The 25,056-nt window shown below is 34.7% G+C and overlaps 1 protein-coding gene across 1 annotated transcript in view; it reads right to left on the reverse strand.

The window, feature by feature from the left end:
- Pez (protein tyrosine phosphatase non-receptor pez) overlaps window positions 1-25,056 on the reverse strand; it is a 350,703-nt gene that overhangs the window by 289,455 nt on the left and 36,192 nt on the right. Inside the window, exon 4 of the mRNA XM_090400358.1 lies at window positions 1,479-1,576. Coding sequence (XP_090256484.1) covers window positions 1,479-1,576 — 98 coding nt within the window. The remainder of the gene's footprint in view (window positions 1-1,478; window positions 1,577-25,056) is intronic.

Below are 25,056 nucleotides of genomic sequence, written 5' to 3' on the forward strand. Positions count from 1 at the left end.
AACTGAAGTTTTTTTCTTTCTCTTTTGAGCAAATAGAAATAAAAACATTCATCAATAAAATAAATATGCAAAAAATGTGGATTAAAATTTGATGGGCTTGAGTAAATACACCAAGCATTCTATTTAATATCTATTTTATGGCATGACTTCTTGCAGGTTCAGTACAAACTTGCTGTTAAGTATCAATTTTCATTTGTTTGAACTAGAAAGAAAAAATTTTCATGCGTCTCAGAAAATCAAAATTTTTGAAAAGAAAAATCATGATACACGAGTGCATCAAATGTACTGTTTTATTCTGCTCTTCATGTTTCAAATATTCTGTTATACTCTTGCATTGACTAATTTAAAGTCACTACCATTAATAACATAACTGATACAACTTTTGTTTGGTGGTTTTTTTTTTTCCCTGAGTGTGAATTTATGCATATTTTTATACTGGACCAGCATATAATTCATAATACTTAGTCCATTTTGAGCAGAAATCTAGCAGAAAACTGCCATTATTATTTAGTCTGCTCTTTTCTCCAAATTTTCTTAAAACACTGCTCTATATCTAGAATTAATTTATGCTTACTATGTTATTTGGATCTCTAACAAGAACAAGTTTTCTCCTTTCTTCATATCAGTTACCTTCTTTAATGATTCAAGTTCCCATTTTGAAATTTATTCACATCACTCTACTTGAAATAGTTTCCATTCAAGAAGTATATCTTCATGTAACTATAGCCAGTCTCTCCATTCCTTGATCCCTGGGTGTATGAATAAATTCATATATTTACTCATAAATTAAATGTTATACATAGTAATCTATATATAGGAATTAATAACATAATTTGAGACATACTGTAGAAAAATTCACTGGCTGTAAGAATTCCACCGTGTAGTAGTTGAAAAAGAGAGAAATTCATTTTGTATGGAAGTCTAATATGGCATCACTCAGTTATAACTCCAAGATTTTCTTTGTCCATAAGGGTATGCTCTATTGAAGTTATATTGTTCTTTAATATGAATACTTATTATAATTACAATGCATTTTACAGTACATCCAAATGAATCAATATTTTGATGAACTGCCATTTAAATTACTTTTTCCATTATCTGGCATCTGATGAATTTATTTATTTTTAAAACAAAATGTCTCTCACTGAATTTTCTGCACATTATTTTCTGACAGCAATGATTTGATGGCAGCTAAGTCCCTGAAAACCCCAGAAAATGAATTTTTCATATCCAGAATACTTTGTTCAGATCAAACACAGGGATGCTTTAAAATTACATGCTATTAGAAATGCTTTAAAACTATACATGCCATTAAAGATGTTTTAAAACTCTACTTATGCTGTAGCTTGAATATAATATCCCTATTTTTTAAAAAATAAAAAAACAAATTAATAAGACATCGATAAATAATTTACAAGAGAAACTGACACTCAAAAGAATATGAAATGAAAAAAAAAAGTAAAAATTTCATGCCTTACCTTGCAAGCTATAACTTGCCAAGAGAATGGCCTGTTCATGAGTACATTGCAGTCTTCCATCGATAATATCTGTTTTAAGTTGCAAAAAATAATGGTACCTATTAAAAGTAAATTTTAATGCATTAATCTCCTTTTAACAAATATCAATATCAGTTAAAACCAATATCAGTTAATTCCAGGACTATGAAGTTAAACAACAACACAATAAAAAAAAAGTGTTTTCAAATACTTAAAAACAACAAATTCTACATAAAATCTGTGTATTAACACATATTTTCAAATTTTCAGTAGACAAATAACTTGGTTTGTATATGGTTATGAAGCCTTTTATTCATTATGTAAGTATAGGCCTGCACTATAACTATGAAGATGTCCAAAGCCGATGTGATGGAATAGGATGGCTAGTCCTTATTGCTGAAGTCTGCTGTTTATGCCAACAGCATATATTCAGAAGCTGGTTTATCTGGTTTTTTTTGCACATTAAAAAAAAAAAAAAAACTTTTTTTTAATGTTGGTCAGTTTCAATCTCCATGTGAAAAAAATTCATCTTAAACTGATAAAATGCTCAACATCATAAAAAAATTCAAAACTAGGTCTGCCATATCATGTTATTAAGTACACAGTAAATAACATGTCACACTTCGCAGACATAATTATGTTCAGTTTAAGAGAAAAATATACTCTTTAGAGAACACAGTTTTCAACGAATATATATTGAATTAAAAGTTTGATAAAGATATCATGTGAATAAGTTACCAAAACAAAGTACTCTATTCCGCTCCCCTTTCTTCCTACACTAATACAAGATATACTAAATTACAAAGATATATTTCTATTGCTATCTATAAAAAATCTCACACTTAAGAACGATCTATGAGAAAATTTTCTATATCTTATAAAAAAAAAAAAAAAAACATTACAAAAATATCTCTATATGTAAAAATCTCACACTTAAGAACATCTATAGGAAAATTTTCTATATCTTATAAAAAAAAAACATTACTAGGTATCTCTATATGTAAAAATAGTGAGATTAATAAAGACCACAAGCAAAAAAACATGAAGATAATAGAGTAAGAAAAGTATAAATCAACAGTAAGGGGGGGGGGGGGTGGAGGAGAGAGAGAGAGATATTCCTTCAGTTGTTAATTACTTTTTTGCTTTGAAACTTCTGTAGACAGTCTTCTGATCACAACTCATTTATTTAATGGTAACAGAAACAGGATCACACTGATAAATGCATCTTAACTAAGGTAAAAATATTACTTTTCTCAATTTCGAGCATGTAATTCAATAATGCTTCACATATCACAAGTCAGGTTTTTTTTTTTTTTGCCTGTCAAATTATCTAAACACAATCAAAACAATTTCACATATGTCTTGGACTTACAAGATCTTGAAATTTCCATATCAACTTGAAAATTCTTACATTAACTAAACACGAGAATCACAACAGTTTTCATTATTCATGCACTTCAGTCATTAAAATATCACAAAAGATTATAAATATGCTACCAATAAAATAAGAAAACATCTGCAAAAAATTATGCTGCACAGAGGTAGGAAGTACCCTAAGTATATGAATGTGCCCCTGTGCACTTTTTTTTTCCTGTTTTTGACTCACTTATGTCACAATAAGCATGAGAGAAACAAAAACAAGAAATGATTACAAACAATTATTAAAAAAAGAAAAGTGTGTTTTGCAACATTATTGCATAAAGCGATACTCATTATCAAACAAAACAGAAAATGGTCACTTTAGGCTTGTATTGGTGACATAATTTTCTTGGGTTTTTGCCACACACATAAACTGAACCCAAAACTGAAATGATGTGACATATTTTAAGAGTTCCCTAATACTAAAAATTATTAAATTTCATCCAGCTAGTTTGATCTAACTGAAACCTAAATGGATTCACATAGACACCTTTTCCATGTGCATCCCAAATCTGAATTCAATTCCATTTAGTCAGAGTGGAGCAATGTAATTCTGACATCGTTCGAAACTTTTCAAGGTCACTCAAAATGGAACTTGGATTTGTTGATTATTTCAGTTTTAATCCAGTGAATTCTGAATACAATGGATTATTGTGTGTTTGACCATACCTGACTTTTCAAATTGATGGCAACAAAAGTAACAGTGATTCAAAACAAAAGAAGAGTCAGGCATACTGCAACTGGCTTGCAACCAAAACTCCATCTTCTTATATTGTTTACACCAAGGCCTGGAATAACTGCAAGAAAATTATCATCACAAACTGATTTTGAGAAAGCTAAAAGCAGGAAACTTGCATCCTGCTCAAATGGCAGTCATGCCTTCTGAGTTCTAGACAAAGCTATTGGTTGTAACTTCTGTCCACCACCACTCCCACCACTATTACACCCAAATGGTACAATTGCATCATCATCCACAAAAAAACAGCCAGCCTCCTGGCTTCCTCTATCTCTTCCAATTCTTGCACAGCTAATCATGGTAAATGTCCCCAAACTATTCCAACCACTCAATGTTACATTTGACCTTATACCAAAAAGAAATTAGAAAAATTTTACTCAAATTGAATACGAAAACGTCTTCTGGTTCTGATGGCATTCCTTGATTGTTCTAAAGGTCTGTTCTGTACTCCAGAGTTGACTCAACTCTATGCTGCCTATTTAACTTTCTTATTCCACTGGTTTCCATCCTACTGCCTGGAAATTAGCCCATATAAAACCTTTTCCTAAGAAGGATGATGAATCATTGCCTTAAAAATATTGTCCAATTTCTCTAACCCTCAATCCTTTCTAAAATTATGGAAAGAACCATCAACACCCAACTTCTAAGTTATCTTAAGGACTTTCATCTAATAAATGACCAACAGTGTGGATTCCATCACTGCTGATCAACAGGGTCTATTGACCCTGTTGATCAGCAATGATGGAATCCACATATAGATCAATGGATCAACAGCTGGATCAATAGATTTACTTACCTATGTAACCCATCTTTGGACAAACACCATGGAAAAGTTAGGCAAATTTCAAGTAGTTACCCTTGATATCCCAAGACTTTTGACCCAAGTTTGGAGCAAAAATCTATTAAGTAAACTCACATCATCATTCTTTCTGCTCACTGGTTTCTGCAACTGGGTAGCCAGCTTTCTGACTGGATGCTCACTTAAAGTGATGGTGGATGCTCTTTATCTTCTAATTATACAATTAATGCTTGGAGTCTCACAAGGTTCTGATCCTTCACTCACCCTCTTCCTTCTATATATAAACAATCTACTCCAGCTGACTACCAATCCAGTACAGTTTTGATGATGACAGTACATTGCACACCTGTTTTAATTTGACAAAACTTGCATGGTACAAATCACCTTAACCTGCAATCTTCAAACATTCATCAATGAGGTTTGAATAACCTTGTCAACTTCAATTCTAGCAAACCACAGCTCTGCATGATTTACCACAAAAAAAGAACAAAGAACCCTTTCCTTCCAATATTACCCTTCATAATAACCAAATCACTATTCAAGATGAGATTTACCTTCTTGGGATAACTCTAACCCCAAATCACAAATATTGCCTCTGCATCCAAAAAATTAAGTTCTCTTTAGCTCTAAATATTACTTCAATTCCAAACAGCTACCTAGCCCTATACAAATCAAGCTACTCAACCAATGAATACTGTTCTCACATCTAGGATGGAGATTTCTAAAAATACTGGATTCTACACAAAAGAGCAGTTAGCTTGATTGATTGATGACCCCTCACTCACCAATACACTCCACTCACTTTCACACAGTTTTTCAGTTTCCACAGCGAATAAAAGTTGAGCAGCTCTCAGATGTGAACTGTACTAAAATACATACTTCAGTAAGGAAATGCTGTAAGTAGACATATTACTTAAAATTATAATAATGGAATTATCTCACGTAAAATATTTATTAGTAGAATTTTTGCCTGAGTATCACAGGCATCTTCAATACACGTAAAAAGGCTAAATTAAACAATAACTGACAATTCCAAAGGGCACCACCTAAGTAGCTCCTGTAAGATAACTAAAAAAGGTCATTAAGTTTTCTAACTTATTTAAAAAAAAAATTTTTTTAAATAAAATAAAAAATAATATATATATATATATATATATATATATATAGCAATCCAGCGATTAATCATCTAATGCGTTCTTTAAAACAGGCGCATTAATCGAATATAATAACCTATTGGAAAATGTATAATTCGTTCCTCAGATTTTTTTTTTGACCCTTAAGTTTTTTATAAAAGAATTAGGGTATGTCTCAGGTCCTAGTTAAAGGAAAACCATAAGCTGAAACATGATAAAACATTAGGAATATAAATTTATTATTCTGCTTCTTAACAAAGAATTGAGCTAACGTAGTTTGGCGGGCATTCTGTTTTTTTTTTTTTTTTTCATACAACTGACAGTATGCCTAATGCCACTTCTGCAAATTTTACTGGTTCTCTCTCTTCACCAGGATCAGTCTCTAAGCATTGCTGCTTAAAAAGTTCGATTGTATGAAAACTATTTTCAAACCGTTTCTGTGAAACAACTTTGGGGTTGTCAGTGATTAAATTTTTTTCATATTTTTCTGGATCTAAATTTAACAGGTCGGAATCACTCAACTTCTCAGAATGAGATTTAATTAATTAGATTAATTTGAAGAGCCTCTAAAATCATTTGCACAATGTGCTACCAAACGGCTGGCATATTGCTAGCAGTAATTTCATTCGGCTTTGCGACTTCATAACCAGGCTGAGATTTCTCTGATTTGGCTAGAAGTCTGAAGGCATTTGCTTCCAAAAAAAAAAAAAGGCCTGTTCCATCGACATTAAATATTTGTTGATCACAATAGTCCCCTTCTTACACAATTTTCTTCAAAATCTCTGGATATCTCCTTATCTGCACTTGCAGCTTCGCCTGTGATTAGAACATTATGTAGGATATTTCTCTTTTTGAAACGCTCAAATCACCCAGCACTAACGTGGAATTCTTCTTCTTTTCCATCATTGATAGCCCTTTCTTTCTTTCTAGGTTACAAAGAGACAATACTTTTGATTTAATAATGCCAGTGCTTAGAGGGATCTGTTTTTGGTTACAATCTTCGATCCATGTAAAAAGAAGTTTCTCTCTAATTCAATCATTATAATACTTTGATTTCGAGTGCATACATGAGAACTTGAAGCAGCCTTACCGTTCTCTTTGTATTCAGCAGTTGATTCACCCATTTATGCTTTCTTGTCCTATCTTTGCTCTGGACTCTCCTTGTTCATTTTTCTTTATTATTTCAAGTTTTTCTTCCAATCAGATTACTTTTCGAATCATTCTCAAACTTCTATTTTTGGCTCACTAATTCTTTTACTCATGATTAAAGGTTAGGAAAATAATTTAAAATAAAAAAGTAAGGAAAACAATTGCAAGAAATATGATCAGCAAAATGCTACGTAAAGCAGACGACATAAATTTTGGCAGTAAATTTGGAACATAGTGTACATTTAAATGGTGTAGTATGCCATTAAAAAATAACTTTATAAAATGTTTCAAATTGGTAACTAAATTATATCATCCTGTCGAGTGATTTTTTAAAATAGTTAGCCATAAAAAAAATGTATAGATTGAAAATTTTTAAAATCTGTAACATTTATTTTTAAGATGTATATAGGCGCACTAATCAAATTTGGGTATCGAAAAAAAAATGACACACTAATCGAGGGATTGCTGTATGGTCATCTTTTTTTGACTGACTAAAACTGAGAAAATAGATAAGTTAATTTAATGGAGCACACAACAAGTTTCATCAAAATGACTTCTTCAGGTGTGGTAACACTTAAAGCAAATTAAAAAAAACCCATAAAAACACTATGCCATTATAATAACAGACGTAAACTGAAGTTAAGTTTGAATAGTCGTTATAGTCCATTCTGTAGTTCTATTGTTGTGCAAATGAGAGCATATGAGTTCACGTGTACGCCAGTATCTAATTTCTTCATCGTTTGTGTTCACTGAAAATAAGAAGTGACTTGAAAGTGTGTTTGCTCTGATTCTACTGTATGAAATGTCCCTCTGATGTTCCTCTAGCTGTAGGAGGATTGACTTCTCAGTCTGGCCATAGTATGACCTCCCACAAGAGTCCTTCACAAAATCGGTTGATCATGGAACAGCTTTATAAAGAACATGCGAAACTTTACTTCGCTCTCCCAACTTAAATAGATCCGATGGTCTACCCCTATCCCCTCGTGGTAGATAGGAAACAGCTGATTTAAAAAGTACTAACTTTTTAATTGTGTGTGTGTGGGTGTATATATATATATACATACATACATACATACATACACACTTTTTTTTTTTTTTTAAATAAGTTAGGAAACTTTGACCTTTTTTTTAGTTATCTTACAGGAGCTACTTAGGTTGTGCCCTTTGGAATTGTCAGTTATTGTTTAATTAGCCTTTTTACATGTAATGAAGATGCCTGTGATACTCGGGCAAAAATTCTACTAATAAATAATATTTTACGTGAGTTAATTCCATTATCATAATTTTAAGTAAGACTAAAATACACAAACAATATTCAAGAAAAAAATGAAAGAGTTTAAGAACAGGAACCAAATCTTGGTGATTCAGTGGGAAATCCTGAAGAAAACATTGATTGATTCAGCCAGAGAGGTATGTGGTGAGGTTCTGCGCAAGGATAGAAAAATCAAAACTCCCTGGTGGACACAAGTTAAAGAGGCAGTGAAGGAAAAAAGCATATCAAAAGTTCCTGACAAATAAGTTAGTTTGTGCTCTTAGAGAATACAGAGACAAAAGGAAGAAAGCTAAACACTGTATAAAACTAGCTAAATAAAAGTCATGGGAAGACTTTGGCAAGAACATAGAAAATAAATATCAGGAAGGTGACAAAATATTCAGCAGGCAGTTGAGAAAACTTAGAAATGGAGGAAAGAGTTCTGTAAAAGGAATTAGATATGATAAAGGTGACATGAAAACTGGAGAAAAAGATATCCTTGATGTATGGAGTACTTACTTCGAAAAATTGCTAAATGAAGCAAACAGTGACAGCACAGTGGTAAAAAAACACTCAACAGACATGCAATCAGGAATACATATCCAAACTTGAAGTAGAAAAGCCATCGAGGGTCTGAAATGTGGAAAGGCAGCTGGAGTAGATGATATTCGACTAGAAATGCTGAAAGTCTTAGAGTGGCTGAACTGCATTTCCAAAGGGCTAGTTGTAGTTCAAAAGGCCTGGACAGAGGGACAAATTCGAGATGATTGGAGTAGAGCTCATAGTATCCATATATATAAAAAGAGAAATAAAACTGAATGTGAGAATTAGAGAAGTATTTCCTTACTCAGTGTTCCTGGTAAGATTTATGCAAGTATACTTGAGAAACGGTTGAGAAGGATTGTAGAAGATAAGCTTGGTGAAGAACAAGCTGGATTCAGGCTAAATAGAGGTTATCAGGATGGATTAGATTTTCACTTTACAACAAATAGTTGACATATTGTGCGAATATAACAAAGAGACCTGCAAAAGGCATATGACAAGGTGCCAAGAGAAAAGCTATTCATAATGCTACAGTTATATCAAGCAATACTTAGTCTTTATTTGAGTTGTAAGTCAGCAGTTGGAATTGAAGGAAGTATAGGAAGGTGGTTTGATGTTAAACCTGGTGTCAGACAAGGATGTACATTATCCTCTCTGTTATTTATATGGATCACATTATGAAGGAAAGCAGTATTAAACCTGATATCAAAATTGGAGATGTTAATCTCAGCTCTTTACTTTATACAGATGATGTTATCTTTTAAATAAATCCAGTACAAGTCTGCAAAATTCCCTGACTAAATTGAATAACTGCTGTAATAAATCTGGTATGAAAATCAGAAACAACAAGACAAAGACAATGAAAATGGAAGAAACATTGATAATATCAACTGCATCGTGAATGGAGAACCAATAGAACATAAAACATTTCAGCTACTTAGGGACAATTTTTAGTGAAGACTGTGAATTAAATATGGAAATAGACAAAGTTTGGTAGGAAGTCAAATGAATAAATTTATATGGAGAAATTAGGCAGTGTTCAAACCAATTTTAACTTATGGATCTGAGAGTTGGGCTAGAAATAAAACACTTGACCAAAGATATGAGAGTCCTGAGAAAGATTAGCAGCATGAACAGATGACATTTATGGTAATACTATATTAAAAACTAGGATATTAGGAAAGCACTTGACATTGTCAGCATCCAGGAATGTGTTAGCAGAGCTAATCTCAAATGGTATGCTTACTTAAACAGAATGGGAGAGAATAGATTAGCAAAACAAGTGTTCTCTGCCAGGTTGGTAAGAAAATGACCCAGAGGAAGACCAAGATAGAGGTGGATTGATACAGTAAAAAGTGCCTTAGAAGACAGAAATATAAGATCTGATAATGTTGGAGTCTTAACAAGTAACAGATTGAATTGGAGGAAAATTGATGATTTTAAGTAAGTGATGATGTAAGTTTTTCATGTAGTACTATCATATCCTATACACCCCTTGAGGGTCCATGTCAGGAATATGAATTATAGATATTGTTCTCAATCATGATAAAAACAGTAAAAGTCATGAAGATGACAGTGATGAAAAATGAAACAGGTGTTGATGAAAACTTACTATTGACAGCTTAGTTGAGTTCACTGATGAATTAATTTCTAAACTCAGATACTTCCGAAGCAGTACTGTTGTAACTTCATTTTAAGTACAGCAATTAATAAACCCATTTTCATTTATACTGTATACAGTACTGATAAACTTGCATCATTTCTACCTGTAGTATTGTATGTATTATATTAAATCATTTAATTCGCACTTTTGCATTAATTAATACCTATTTAATAAATAATCCTGCTTCATTGATATTAATGTATTTCATTTAATGTTTAAGTTTCCAGCAGTTCATGATGCTTTAGAGACATGGGAGAGTATAATTAGTGGATTAGACGTGTAATCATAAATTATTATGTAAATTGCTTTGATTTATCAAAATGGTTATTCAAGAACCAACGGTGCTGGAAAATCAGTGATGTATACCTGTAGTTATCTTTTGTATTTAATAAGAATTTAGAAATGACACTGGAGTAAATGATATTTGACCAGAAATACTCAAATAGAAGGATAAAATGTTTTACATAATTTAGAAGGCCAAGTCAAAAAGGATGACTAGGATAGAGCTCTCAACAGTATTCATCTATAAAAAAGAAAACTGAATGTAAGAATTTAAGAGGAATTTTCCTATTGCTTCTTCTCAAGTATGACTGCATATATCTTACCTGTTCCAAGTAAGATTTATTATTGTTATTATTGCATAACACCTCCATGGAGTCCAAAGACTCATCGAGGGAGGGCACCTACTCTACAACTCTCTGTCTCCACCACTCAATCCACCAACTACAACGAACTGCAACTACAATCATCATCTACACCATTGTTTCTCAACCTATGGTCCACGGGCAGATTTAAATTAATTAAATAAATATATATATTTAATTATCCAAACAAAACAACTTAAAATTGAATAAGTAAAAATTATTGAAATCAAATGGAGACCTAAAAAAACAACAAATAGAGTCAGAATGTTCAAAGGCAGAAGGCAATAAAACTATATTATTGTTCACTTCATCCCTCTTTTATTATTCATCATTCTGCCGCTAAATTTGTAGCTGCAGAATGACGAATAAAAGAGGGATGAAGAGAACACCAATATAGTTTTGTTGCTTCTGCCTTCCATTGCTGTTTTGTCAGATTTAAAGTGAACATGTGTTATCCACATTTGAACCAATTGTTTATTGATTTTTATTACTGAAAGTTTCCCTCCTTCAACCAGGGCTCAGTATATTTAGAAACATTTAGAAATTAAACACTGATGTGAAAAAGAAGCCAATTGAATTTTTTCAGCGACTCTTCGAGATATTAAATCATGGGAAAGATATAGATTCGGCCATGGGTTCCATTAATAGCAAGGCACTGGAAGCATCCTATCTCTTAAGTTTGCACATAGCAAAATCAGGGAAACCTCATTCTATCAGGGAAAATTTGCTACTTCCACCTATAAAAGATGTGGTAAAAACTATGTTTGGCAACAAGTTACTAAAAGATGTTGATTTGATTACTCTTTCAAATGACACTGTCGGTCGCAGAATTAATGATATGGCAGGTGACGTAGAATCTCAGTTAATCGAAAGAGTTAAGAGCCCTTATTATGCGTTACAAATAGATGAGACTACTGATGTTACAAATGATGTGCAGTTAATATGCTACATAAGATATGTGCATGATAACAACATTCATGATGATATTCTGTTTTGTAGAACTTTGCCATCCCAAACAACTGGAGAAGAAATATTTCACACTCTCAATAATTACATAATACACAAAGGGGATCCAGTGGGAAAAATACATGGGCTTCTGTTTGGGTGGAGCTCACGCCCTTACAGGCAGGCATAGTTCAGGGTTGTTTCTAAGGTCAAGGAAGTGGCTCCAGATATGAATCGGGTATATTGTTTCATACATAGGGAAAGGTTGGCTTGCAAAGGAATGCTACCAGAATTTAAAACTGTACCATACAACATTGTAAAGCTAGTTAATTTTATTAAGACTCGACTGCTAAATAACATGTTATTTTCATTATTCTACGATGAAATGGACATTGAATATACACAACTTTTGCTTCATTCTGAAATTCGCTGGATTTCCAGGGACAAAGTACTAACAAGGTCATTTCAATTAAGGCACGAAGTTTTATTGTTTGTAAATGAACGTAATTCTAATTTTGCATCACTCCTTGTTGACGAAGCATGGTTGTCAACACTATCCTATCTTTCAGACATTTTTTACGAAATTAAATGAACTAAATCTCTCCCTTCAGGGAAATTCTTTAACTGTTCTTGATGCCTACGACAAAATAAAGGCATTCTAGAAAAAAAAAAAACTGGTGTTGTGCATTAGTTATTTAAATGTCAGATAATTCGCACCTTTTCCAACATTGGAATCCTTTTTAGTGGAAAATTATCTTTTTTTTTTTATTCCGAGTTTCTGGAAAAGATTTGAACTGACTACCTCAATAATCTGAAACTGAATTTTGAAACATATTCCGAATAACTTTTCTGAGAAATTTGTGGGTTCGAAATCTATTTCAGGTTTATAGTCATGAGAGCGGCCTTTCGTTATCAAAAAAAAGAACAGTGAATTGAGCTTTCAAGTGACAGTGCACTTAAAATGCAATTACGTGATCTTGGAATTGCATTTGCTCGATTCTGGATCTCGCCTTCACAGTGAGAAGTGAATTTCCCGAATTATCTGAAGAAGCATAGAAAATCGTCATGCAGTTTTCTACAACCTATATTTGTGAGAAAGGATTTTCATTGCTCCTTCAAATAAATACAAAATACAGAAATCCTCTTAGTGTGTGCCGATCTTCGACTGAAGTTGACCAATACTAAGCCAGATATCCAGCAACTCTGTATAGGCCGAGAAGCTGAACCATCTCATTAAAAGTAAGTAGTAACATAATTAGATCATATTATTTATTTGGACTACCATTTCCGCTTATTCACGTTACTGGTTTTAGAATTAATCCATTTCCAAAATCAGAGATGAAACAAAAGTTATGCAAAGTGACGTCACGGTGAGGCTCGGCTCTGCTGGCGAGGAGGATAGCTGCCCGCATCCTGTTTAGCAAAGTTCCGTATTTCGTACGGTCGCTTGCGGGAATATGTGGCCGAGCGCACCGAATCCGTCGCATGCAGACAACAACATCCGTACTGTCATGGATTGTACAGAAACAAACAACACAACGTAACGAATTCAAGCAGCACAGAGGACGGATATAAATAAAAAACCATACGATTAATGAATCTGCCAGATTTACGATGACCACTGTTGTCCCTCTGGATAAAACAGGACAGATATAATTAAAACCACCATAATAACACGATCAGTACAAATCACATGCGTATGGTATATACGGCATACGGTTGCTGGTGGGAAAATGGGCACGCGCATGTGGATGGCACTTTGCAACTGATATCATGGGTTGGACTGTTTACAGATGTTGGGAATGACCTCACATAACAGGATGTCTTAAATTTTTTTTTTGCTGGTCAGGGAAATAAGGCGATTCGTATAGGCCGGAAGCGTGTGTGTGGATTGGGGGGGGGGGGGGGCATTAATGGCTTTGGGATGTTCTGAGTGAAATTTTTTTGGCAGGGGATGGTTTGGACAGGACAAGGGATGTCAAGTTCGTATTCAGTATTATGATGAATGGAGTAAGATAAGAACAACATTTTTCCCTCGTCTCACAACGCACTTAGAGAATGGAACAGTTTACATATCGCAGGTCAAAGCAGAGAGTGCGTGAAGATGAAAGTTGTTGTGGGGCTAGCTTCATGAGTATGGGCAGATAAATGGGGGATCACATATAAAATCTAAAAGTTGCTGTACGCAGATGAATGGGGATTTCAGTGGGATGGTGCTGACATACCCATTCATTTGCCCACAGCAAATCGGAAACTGATACCTTTATTTGTTTAATAAAAATTAAAACTTTGTTCAGTGATGATACACTTTTAATCATTTACTTCCGACTTAATTATGTTTCCATATATATTTGTAAATGTTTGTGTATATGTAATATGTATGTTTTGGTAATCCCCACATACATTAAAAAAAAAATACATAACTTAGTGGTCCATAGAATTGTTTTAGGCATTTTACTGGTCCTTGGGCTTAGAAAGGTTGAGAAACGCTGATATACACCAATGCCATCTACTGCCCATCATCACCACTGGTATTTTCACAGACAATCACAAACATCCATGCCAAAACGGGATTCGAACCCACAGCCTTTTGGCTGGAGAGCAGATACGCTGACCACTCGGCAATTTATGCAGTCATACTTGAGAAGAAGCTATGAAAAACTGTGGAAAAGACACTTGAGACAGAACATGCTAGATTACGGCAATTATGGGTTGTCAAGATCAGGTTTTTACTCTAAGTCAAAGAATCAAGAAATCACAGGAATATAACAAGAATCTGCATTTAAATTTTGTAGATCTCTAAATGGCATATAAGATCCTAAGAGAAAAGCTGTTCAAAACAATACATTATAATGGGGACATTATCATCAATGCTGATGGGTCACATTGGTCTCACACCTAAGCTGAAATCATGGGTGTCTATCCACTGCCATGTCAACTTTTGCAAGCTCACTCCAAACCACTCCTTTATATCATCTATGCATCATTTTCTGCATAGATGATATAAAATATAGATAATGTTATCCCCTTTTTTTGTTTACATTTTACCAAACATCAAGGTTTTGATGTTTGGTAAAATGTTTTTTTTTTTTACCTTTCTGCATCCATCCAATTCAGAGAACTTTTCTTTTGTACTTTAGTACAAAATGCCAGTATTTGTCTTGTAGATTCTGACCATTACCACATCGTGTATCCACAAAGTATTTATGATTATGTTTCCAGTACTCTCAATTTTGTTTCTAGGTTCATTACTTTACTCTTTCCCTTATCCCATTTCCTGTAGGCAAGCTTTTGTTACCTGAGCTCACATTTCCTTTCATGCATCATGTCATTATCTAGGTACGTGGAGATCTTAACCTCTTCCAACTTATGTCTGTTGATCTTAATTCACATTTCCATCTTTATCAATGAGGCTTTCATTATCAATCCAGTTCTTTCTTTCCTGAATTTCAACATTGCTCTTTCTAGATCTTGATCTTCTTCAATAATGACATCTACAATCTTAGGTTATTACTGATTCTAAAACCCAGAAGAGAAAATCCTATGATATCTTCTTTTATTAACATTCATTTTTTTTCTCCAAAAGCACGATAATAATGCTTTGGGAATGGTCTCCTTTCCTCATGCCTCTCATTGATATTCCATAACAGATGTATAAAGTTCCTATCCACCCTATAAAATTCAAATATAGTCTAAGCTCACTTTCAGATCCATAATGTTGAATGATTTCTGAAAGTTAACAAAGCAGACACGAATATTTATATTCTGCATATCAATATTAGGATTTTCTCCACAGTTAATACTTTTTGCTTATGTTTTAAATTTTTTTCTATTTATTTCCTTATTCTTTTTGTTATATCATCATAAATTCACTTGATCTGTTAAGACAAATGTTTTGTAGTTTTTGCAGTTCATTCTTTGTTTTGTGTAAATTTGGATTAGAAAATTTATCTTATCCATTTTTTTTTTTTTTTTTTTTTTTTTTACCACCACCACCACCACACAATTTCTTTTTTCTTCCCATACAATGTTACACATTTAGTGTAGTTCTGTCATCATTTCCCCATGATGTCATCTCTCCTGGGGCTTTTTATGGTTCTTGAGATGTTCCACTGCTTTTGCAATCCTTTCTCATAGTATATCCATCACCTTTCTGTACTTCAGTTAACCTTCCAAACTATACACTATTTAACTCCTTTCTACCCAAGGGTGGCATCTGTGCATATATCTGCTCTGACATACCCTGCCAGAGAGCACCTAACCTGGAATCGCACAACTTCAACCTTCTTTGGTTGAAAATATACCCCCCACACACTCAGTCAAATTCATCTACTGTCTTTATCGCTCTCCTAATACCACCACCAAATCTGAGCTCTTTAATTTCCTCTCTTCAAAAGTTGGATCATACACTACAAAGAAACAAACCAAACTAGTGCAAAAATCAAGTGAAGGCACTAGTAGCCACCAAGGAGAAAGTATGCAGGCACTGCATAGGAAATGTGCAAGACCCTTACGGTCAAATCCATGCCCCACAGAACCTTGCATATCTACTTCATCAACATTTGTGGCCTCAACTCCAACCTTAATAGTGTCGTCCACTACCATCCACAGTCCACCAAATCCCACCTACTCTTTTTAACAGAAACTCAAATCTCACCTTCCCCCAAGCAGCATCCATCTCAACTTTCCAAACTATACAATATTTAACTCCTTTTGACCCAAGAGTGGCATCTGTGCATATGTCTGCTCTGACATACCCTGCCAGAGAGCACCTAACCTAGAATCGCCCAACTTTGACCTTCTTTGGTTGAAAATATCCCTCCCCCACACAGTCAAATTCATCTGCTGTCTCTATCGCTCTCCCAATACCACCAATCATTCTGAGCTCTTTCATTTCCTCTCCCTAAAAGTTGATTTTCTCCAGTCCCACTCTCCTAACAGCGAAATCATCCTCCTGGGTGATTTTAATGTCCATAACACCAATTAGCTGTCCTCTTCCATTTGTACAGATCCTGTAGGTAGAAATGCTGAAACATTTTTCATCACTAACGACCTTAGACAAATTGCTTACAAGCTGACCAGAATACCAGATAACCCAAAACACTCCCCAAATACCCTAGCTCTCTTACTTACCAATGACCCTTCCAAATTATGCCAGTGATGTAGTGAGCCCCCTGCATAATTCTGACCACAAACTAGTGCTCATCTCCTACCCCATGCAACAATGCTTACACAGTCACTCCGACACAAGAGTAGTTTGGCATTATAGCAGTGCCAAATGGGACAGCCTCCAAGACTACTATGCTTCATTCCCATGGTTGGACTATTGTTTCCAGTCTTCCAATCCAAACATATGCGCTGAAAGTATCACCAAAGTAATCCTCATTGCATGAAAACATACATTGTCCACACTTCTCTGAACTGCCATCCCCTATCTAAACCCTGGTTCTCCAAAAGATGTGCCAAGGCTGTACAAATAAAAAATCAGGCATACCACAACTGGCTAAAATCAAGAACTCCATCCTCCTTCAATGACTATACTGAAGCCCGAAATAGAGGAAAGAAAATGATCAAAAACAGAATCTGAACGGGCAAAAAGAAACTTACAGCCTATCCAAATGGCAGTGATGCTTTTTGGTCTCTTGCCAAAGCAATTGGTCGTAACTTTTGCCCTACACTATTCCCACCCCTATCATATCCAGATGGCTCAATTGTAACAACACCCACAAAAAAAGCTAACCTCCTAGCTTCACACTTTGGCTCCAATGCACACATAACTGACAATGGCAAATGCAATCCAGTCATTCCAACTGTCCAACATACAATTTTCCCTGTAGCCTTTTGCCAAAATAGAGATCATAAACCTGTCATCTAAATTAGACACAAAAAAGTCTCCTGGCCCTGATAGCATTTCTCCAATTGTCCTGAAGGTCTGTGCACCAAAACTGACTCCTATCCCATGCTACCTGTACTTACTTTCTTACTCCACTGATATATATCCCAAAGCCTGGAAATTGGCCTATATTTAATCCATTCCTAAAAAGGGTGAAAATCGCTACTATCTAATTACCTCCCTATCTCATTCATCTCATTTCTATCTAAAGTGATGGAGAAAACTATCAATTCTCAACTCCTACTCTACCTTGAAGATGCCCAGCTATTAAGTGATCACCAGTACAGATTCCATCAATGCCAATCAACAGGAGATCTACTCTCATACATCACCAATTTTTGGACAAATGCCATGGAGAAATTTGGTGAATCCCAAGTGGTTGCACTTGATATCTCTAAAGCCTTTAACCTGGTCTGGCACAAAGGCTTACTAAGCAAACTCCCATCATTTGGACTGTCTCAGGACTTCTGCAGATGGATTGCCAGCTTTGTCTGGACGCACATTATGCGCGATAGTAGACAGTTCTTTATCCTCTCACCATCCAACTAATGCTGGGGGTCTCACAAGCTTCATTTCTCTCACCGACCCTCTTCCTTCTGTTATATCAATGACCTACGTCAGTTGACATCCAAACCAATACACAGTATTGCAGATGACAGCACATTGCACTCCTTCCTATCATTTGACAAACCCTACTCTACACAACTCACTTCAACCCACAGAACATCAACCACCACTGCCCTTAATTCTGACCTGCAAGTCATCCTCAAATGGGGCTCAGATAACCTCATCAACTTCAAAGCTAGTAAAAGCCAGTTATGTCTTATTTCTCACAAAAAAGAACCATTTTCCCCCAATATTATTTTTGGTAGCACTCAAATTCTCAGACAAGATGATTTCTCTTCTCAGAATTACCCTGACATCAGGTCTCTCCTAGCATAAACACATCACAACCATTGCATCCTCAGCTTCCAAAAAACTAGGATTTCTCTTTTGCTAAAGATGTTACTTCACCTCTGATCAGCTGTTAAACTTATACAAATCACAAATCCACCCCTATCGAATACTGTTCTCACATTTGGAGCAGAGCTCCTAAAAGCTCCCTCAAAATGCTTGACTCAATACAGAGGAGAGCAATTAGAGTGATAAATGACCCATCTCTTACAAACTCGCTCCCTTCACTTTCACATAGACGTTTGGTCTCTGCAATTTGTATATTCTATAAATATTTCCATGGGAAATGTTCATCTGAAACAGCATCAATAATTCCCCCACTCACTACTAAGTCCATTGGACATGTACAGCTGCTGCCCAACATTCTTTCACAGTAGGATATTGGGCAGCAGTTTTCACACCTTGAAATCACAGAACAAGTTTCTTTTCCTCCTCCTTCACCTCTGCTACTGTGGTACTGTGGAACAGTCTCTACAATATACAGGCTTTTAAATCAAATCTACCCATAGACGGTACTAAAGTACTATAGGTTGATCAGTCAACCTCTCGTATATGGGCCCAACATTAAAAAAACAAACAAACTCAGACGTGGTGTTATTTCCTTCAATACACTATCAACCTCCATTGGATCATCACATCTCTCTTATCCCATTGCCTGTAGGCATGCTTTTGTTACCTGAGCTCACATCTCCTTTCATGCATCATGTCATTCCTAAGTACGTGGAGATCTTAAACTTCCAACTCATGTCTGTTGACCTTAATTCACATTTTCAACTTCTTATATAGCTCCAAACAACCATGCAGGCCTGGCTAGCGGAGTTGACATACCCACTCTCCAGGAGGCTGTAGGTGTCAATCCTGCTGACTACGGATGCTTGTTTGTGATTGTCTTTAGGTGAGAGATGAATGTCATCTTTTAGTGTGAAATCATTAGCCTGCTAAATGAAGATCTCAAGTGGCTTGAAAAGCTTAATGTCTGGTCTCTAGAGCAGGATTTCTAATCTGTGTAAAAATAAAAAAAACTACAAAAATTAAATAAAATGACAAAATATGCTAAAATTTCTTGGCCTGCCAACAGTACTGATGTGCTGTTGGTACATCACTAATAGGGCCATCGCCAGATTAGATCGCACCCTGATGGATTATAAGACAAATATAAGAAAATCTCCAATTGCTATTTTGTTTTTATTACAAGAGAAACATTAATGCAAAACAATTACATAATAATATTAATTAAATGTTTGCTCTATGAGGATATCGCAAAATAAAACTATAAGCTGTTCTAAATTTAAATTATAAGCTATGTCCGCCTCTATTGATATAGTTGCTACACCAACCTATCTTTCTTGGCTCATTGCTGTTCGCAAATAATTTTTAATCAGTTTAAGCTTGGGAAAACTTTTTTCCGCACTTGCAACATTAACAGGAATTCTTAGTGTAGCGACGGCCCCCTACCGCAATATGGCTAAACGAGCATCCTTATTTTAAGATGCGCAGTGAGGCAGGCTGCCTCTATGCTACACCCTGTCGACAGTACTGATTATTACTTCAAATGTGTAGAAAGGATTATATGTTAGTTGTACATATTGTTTAATTTTGACAGTATATATCAGAACACAGAATTAAAAGTAAATAATTTATTCGACTTATTGCTGATATTTCGCTGGTGTTATAACCAGCATCTTCATCTTCACAGCACAAAAACGCAGTTTGTCACAGTACACGTGACTACAACAACATGGTGTAACAAAGGAACTAGTTTACAAAAATCATAACAACACAAAGACTAACATCCTAATTAGGTGCCCTTATGTCAAAAAAAAAAAAAAAAAAAGAGAGAGAAAGCAGGTAGTAGTTATGTCTTAAGATGACAATCTCCCAAAGCTTAGGCAAATTTATACAGCCATATTTGTTAAGATTCAGAGCATGTTTCAAGGATTCTGTTGCTTCTAAGAACAATCTCTTTGACTTATAAAAGCTTCTGTGCAAGTACTTTTGCTTTTTTCCAGTTGATCCTGTGTGCAGGGGTATCCAAAACATGGTCTGCTTTGGATATCCAAGTTCCAAAAGCCATAGTGATAGTGCTGGATGTATCTTTTATGTTCACTGATGCGTGTGTCCACAGTCCTTCCTGTTTGACCATAGTAAGCTTAATCACATGAGCAGGGTAGTTCATAGACTCCTTAATGTGAACAGCTAGAAAAGAAATCAAAATCAAAAATCGACACCGAAAAAGTTTGAAAATCTCCAACAATGCAGTACTACACAGCAACGAGCAATTATAACAAGATCGTGTCGCTGTGAATTTATCATTGCTCACCTTACCCAAAGAAGCCATTAGTGCTTTAAGTCAGAGGGGCACAATTTTGCCGTTACTCCCAAACAAGTTCCAAAAGCCAAAATAATCGCATCCGTTGAACAGGGAATATACAACCTGCCTCCAGCAATAGCCAATAACATACATTTTGATGTGGCCGACATCCTAATCGAGTCTAAGCCTCTCAGAAATAATATCCCTCATAAGGAAATCGTCGCTCTAAAAGAGTTACATAATAATAACCAGATTATCATAACAATAGCAAACAAAGGGAGCACAACCGTGGGTGATGGACACAACAAATATGAAAACAAAATGTACATACTTTTACAAGACCAGTCAACATACAAAATTATACATCACAATCCCACCAACATACAAAAGAATAAGGTGCATAAATTACTGGAAAAAAAAAGTCACTTCCTGGCCTAAAGAAACAGTAAACAAATTCAAGCCCTTTCATGTTAAAACACCCAGGATATATGGAGCACCAAAAATTCACAAACAAGGTACACCCTTATGCCCTATTGTAGATAGTATAAACAGACATTTAGCTAAGCTACCAGCCACTATCACAAGCAATTCTCCCTCCTTTGTTAAATATTTTGCCCACCTAAAAAGCATTTCAGAACACCATACCTTAAAAAGTTCAGACAATGGTGAGCTTTGATATCACCTCACTATTCACAAATGTACCACTAATTGAAACCCTTAATCTGCTAAAGTCACACTTTCCTCCTGATATATTTGAACTATTTAAATTCACAATACTTGCAGGATATTTCACTTGGAAAGGGAAAATTTGCAAACAATTAGATCAGACAGCTATGCCCCCCCCCATTACCAACTTCTACATAGAACACCTGGAAAAACTAGCTATCAATACAGCCACTCTCAAACCAATGCTTTGGCTACAATATGATGACTATGTGCTTGCTATTTGGCCACATGGCCCGAGCACGTTGGATACATTCTTAGTGCATTTAAATAGCCAACATCCAAAAATCCACTTTACAATGGAACTGGAAGCTAATAACTGTCTGCCCTTCCTAGATACACTAATCACATGTCTTCCAATATGAAAACAAAATGCACATACTTTTACAAGACCAGTCAACATACAAAATTAAAGATCGCAATCCCGCCAATACACAAAAGAATAAGATGCATAAATTATTGAAAAAAGTCACTTCCTGACCTAAATGGATGGGTCTTTATCATTCTCAGTTTTTAGGAAACCCACACATACAGGGAGATATTTACACAATCGCACCATCACCCTTCTCAACAGCATAGTATCTTAAAAACGCTAACCCACAGAGCGAGAGCAATCTGTTCCAATGACATCTTGCTGCTGAACTGACTCACTTTTTATCAAGCTTACTATGGTCAAATAGGAAGAACTGTGGATATCAGATCAGTGAACATAAAAGATACATTCAGCACTATTACTATGACAAGTCAGGCCTAGCAGTCTAAGCCCTCGATACCCCTGCAAACAAGATCAACTGGAAGAAAACAAAAGTACTGTACAGTGGCTTTTACAAGTCAGAGAGATTGTTCTTAGAAGCAACAGAAGCCTTGAAACATACTCCGAATCTGAACAAATATTCGGAGTATGAACAAATAATCTTAGGCTGTATAAATTTGCCTAAGATTTGGGAGACAGTCATCTTAAGACATAACTAGTACCTGCATTCTCTCTCTGTTTTTTTTTTTTTTAGATAGAGGGTGAACCACCTGAAAAGCTTGTGACTAATATCTAGAAAGGAGAGAGTTATTTGATGTTAGATTGTAAAGGGTATTTAAGAGTGCTGACTGTTTAAATGCATAAAATCAAATATGTGTGATGTGAGGCAAACAAACAAACACCATTTATATAGCACAGCCAGACTAAAGGTCTGAGTGTAACTATACTGAGTGCTTTGTTCTCCTAATGTTCTAAATAGAAATATACCAAAGAAGAGGAGGAGAGAGAGTATGTGTGTATGTGGAGGGACTGTAAACTTATTTTTATGCAATATTAGAGTGTTAAAATAGGACTTTAGTTCTTTTGCCTATTACAATTTGAATTCTTTCTAATACTAATCATTAGAGTCAGTATGTTGCGACAAGTTATTTCAAAAGATGTCAGTTTGAAATACAGCAAAACATCAGCTAATTGATAATCGATAAATATCTTATTTTTTCTTGTAATGGTATTTAAACATAACAGATAACTGCAAACATATAAGCCCATCAGTACAATTTATACATTATAACAGGTATCTATATTATTTTGTCTTTTACATGCAATTTTTTTTTCTATTTTTACCAGTTCACAAGTGAAATCTGATACCACTCATTACCAGTAAGTATATATGTCACAGTAAAGCATTAAATTCACAAGATGCCGACAGATATCAAACAGAATGTGCATTCAATGTGCTTTTTGAGTCCTTGAAATTTTGATCCAATTTTTGTGTATTAATCAGATTTGTTTCTGCTTTCAATTGAAGAGAAAGAAAGAACAAATCTTCAATTTTTGTCTCATTTTATGCGAGATATATTATATGGGTAACATGATATAATATATCTTGCAACCAAAATGCAAAAAGTTGCAATAATAATAACTTTCTATGGTTATGACACTCTCAGTCAGGATATTGCACTTGTAGATATATAATATATATGTTAAAGATACCAAGCTATTTTAAACCTGGTTTTACTCCATTTCCAAAGTAAGCAAACAGACAAACAAGTCAAGTTTGCACCTGCAAGTAATGCAAGTCTAGCTGACCCTGCACATAGTGCAAGACCAAGGCAACTCATGGTAAAAGTAGAATAAGCTCTGATCACTAATCTTAATATTTACCCTTAATGCAAAGCACATCTCCTGGAGGAGATGTATGATGCTTTGTATTAAAGGCAAGGAGCCACTACCCAGATCGGTTTCGACCTTTATTGAGTTCTCATCAGTGGGAGCCAGGCTAGAAATATTTGGGAAAAAATTAAACACTTGGGAAATGGAGTAAAACCAGGTTTAAAATAGCTTGGTATCTTTAACATTTATTATACCCAAGGTAAAATACTTTCTACATTTATATCTCCTCCTGAGATTTTTATTTAATAAGGTTAAAACACCTTATGGTAACTTGTTCTGGTAAAATACTTATAAGCTCTGTAGTACTAAAATCTTTGTATTTCTAGCCTGGCTCCCACTGATGAGACCTCAATAAAGGTCGAAACCAGTGTGGGTAGTGGCCCCTTGCCTTTAATACAAAGCATCATACATCTCCTCCAGGAGATGTGCTTTGCATTAAGGGTAAATATTAAGATTAGTAATCAGAGCTTATTCTACTTTTACATGAGTTGCCTTGGTCTTGCACTATGTGCAGGGTCAGCTAGACTTGCATCACTTGCAGGCGCAAACTTGACTTGTTTGTCTGTTTGCTTACTTGGGAAATGGAGTAAAACCAGGTTTAAAATAGCTTGATATCTTTAACATTTATTATACCCAAGGTAAAATACTCTCTACACATATATATATAATTGTGTGTGTGTTTTGGGATTTCTGAATATTTGAACAATGCTTATTAAAAAGTGAACTTGAATGATTCAATATATATATATATATTTTAATTAGTGAAATGTTACGATGTGCAACAAAACTGAAAAGTGATGTTAATGAACTGATTTCAAACTAATGCAAAACTAGTGCATCTAAAAAAAGTTTATGAATTGGAATATGACACTTCATATCTTTGAACACGATGAGAGGATCTGCATCTGGTTGATGTTGCATGGTGACATTTTTCATTTACATTTCTTTTCTTTGTAATAACTTTCAATTTTTTTTATATTGCAATCAATAGCCATGTTTATGTGTTATTTATTTTTTTGTTTTGTTTTTAAAGCAGACTTCCAAAAAATAAATTTTTAATTATATATGTATGAACATTTTATTGAAAAGACAAGCACCACAAACACATTTTTACATATTCTTTATTAAAAAATCATCCATATATCATAACAGTAACATAAACAAATTAGAAAATTTTATTTTAAAAAAATCATCCTAACTGCTCTCCAATAGAAATTCACTTATCAAGATGATTTTTTGTTTTCAGTTCA

Source organism: Typopeltis vanoorti, chromosome 11, assembly GCF_054136105.1.
Source record: "Typopeltis vanoorti isolate ZY-2024b chromosome 11, IOZ_Tvanoo_1.0, whole genome shotgun sequence".
Lineage (NCBI taxonomy): Eukaryota > Metazoa > Arthropoda > Arachnida > Uropygi > Thelyphonidae > Typopeltis > Typopeltis vanoorti.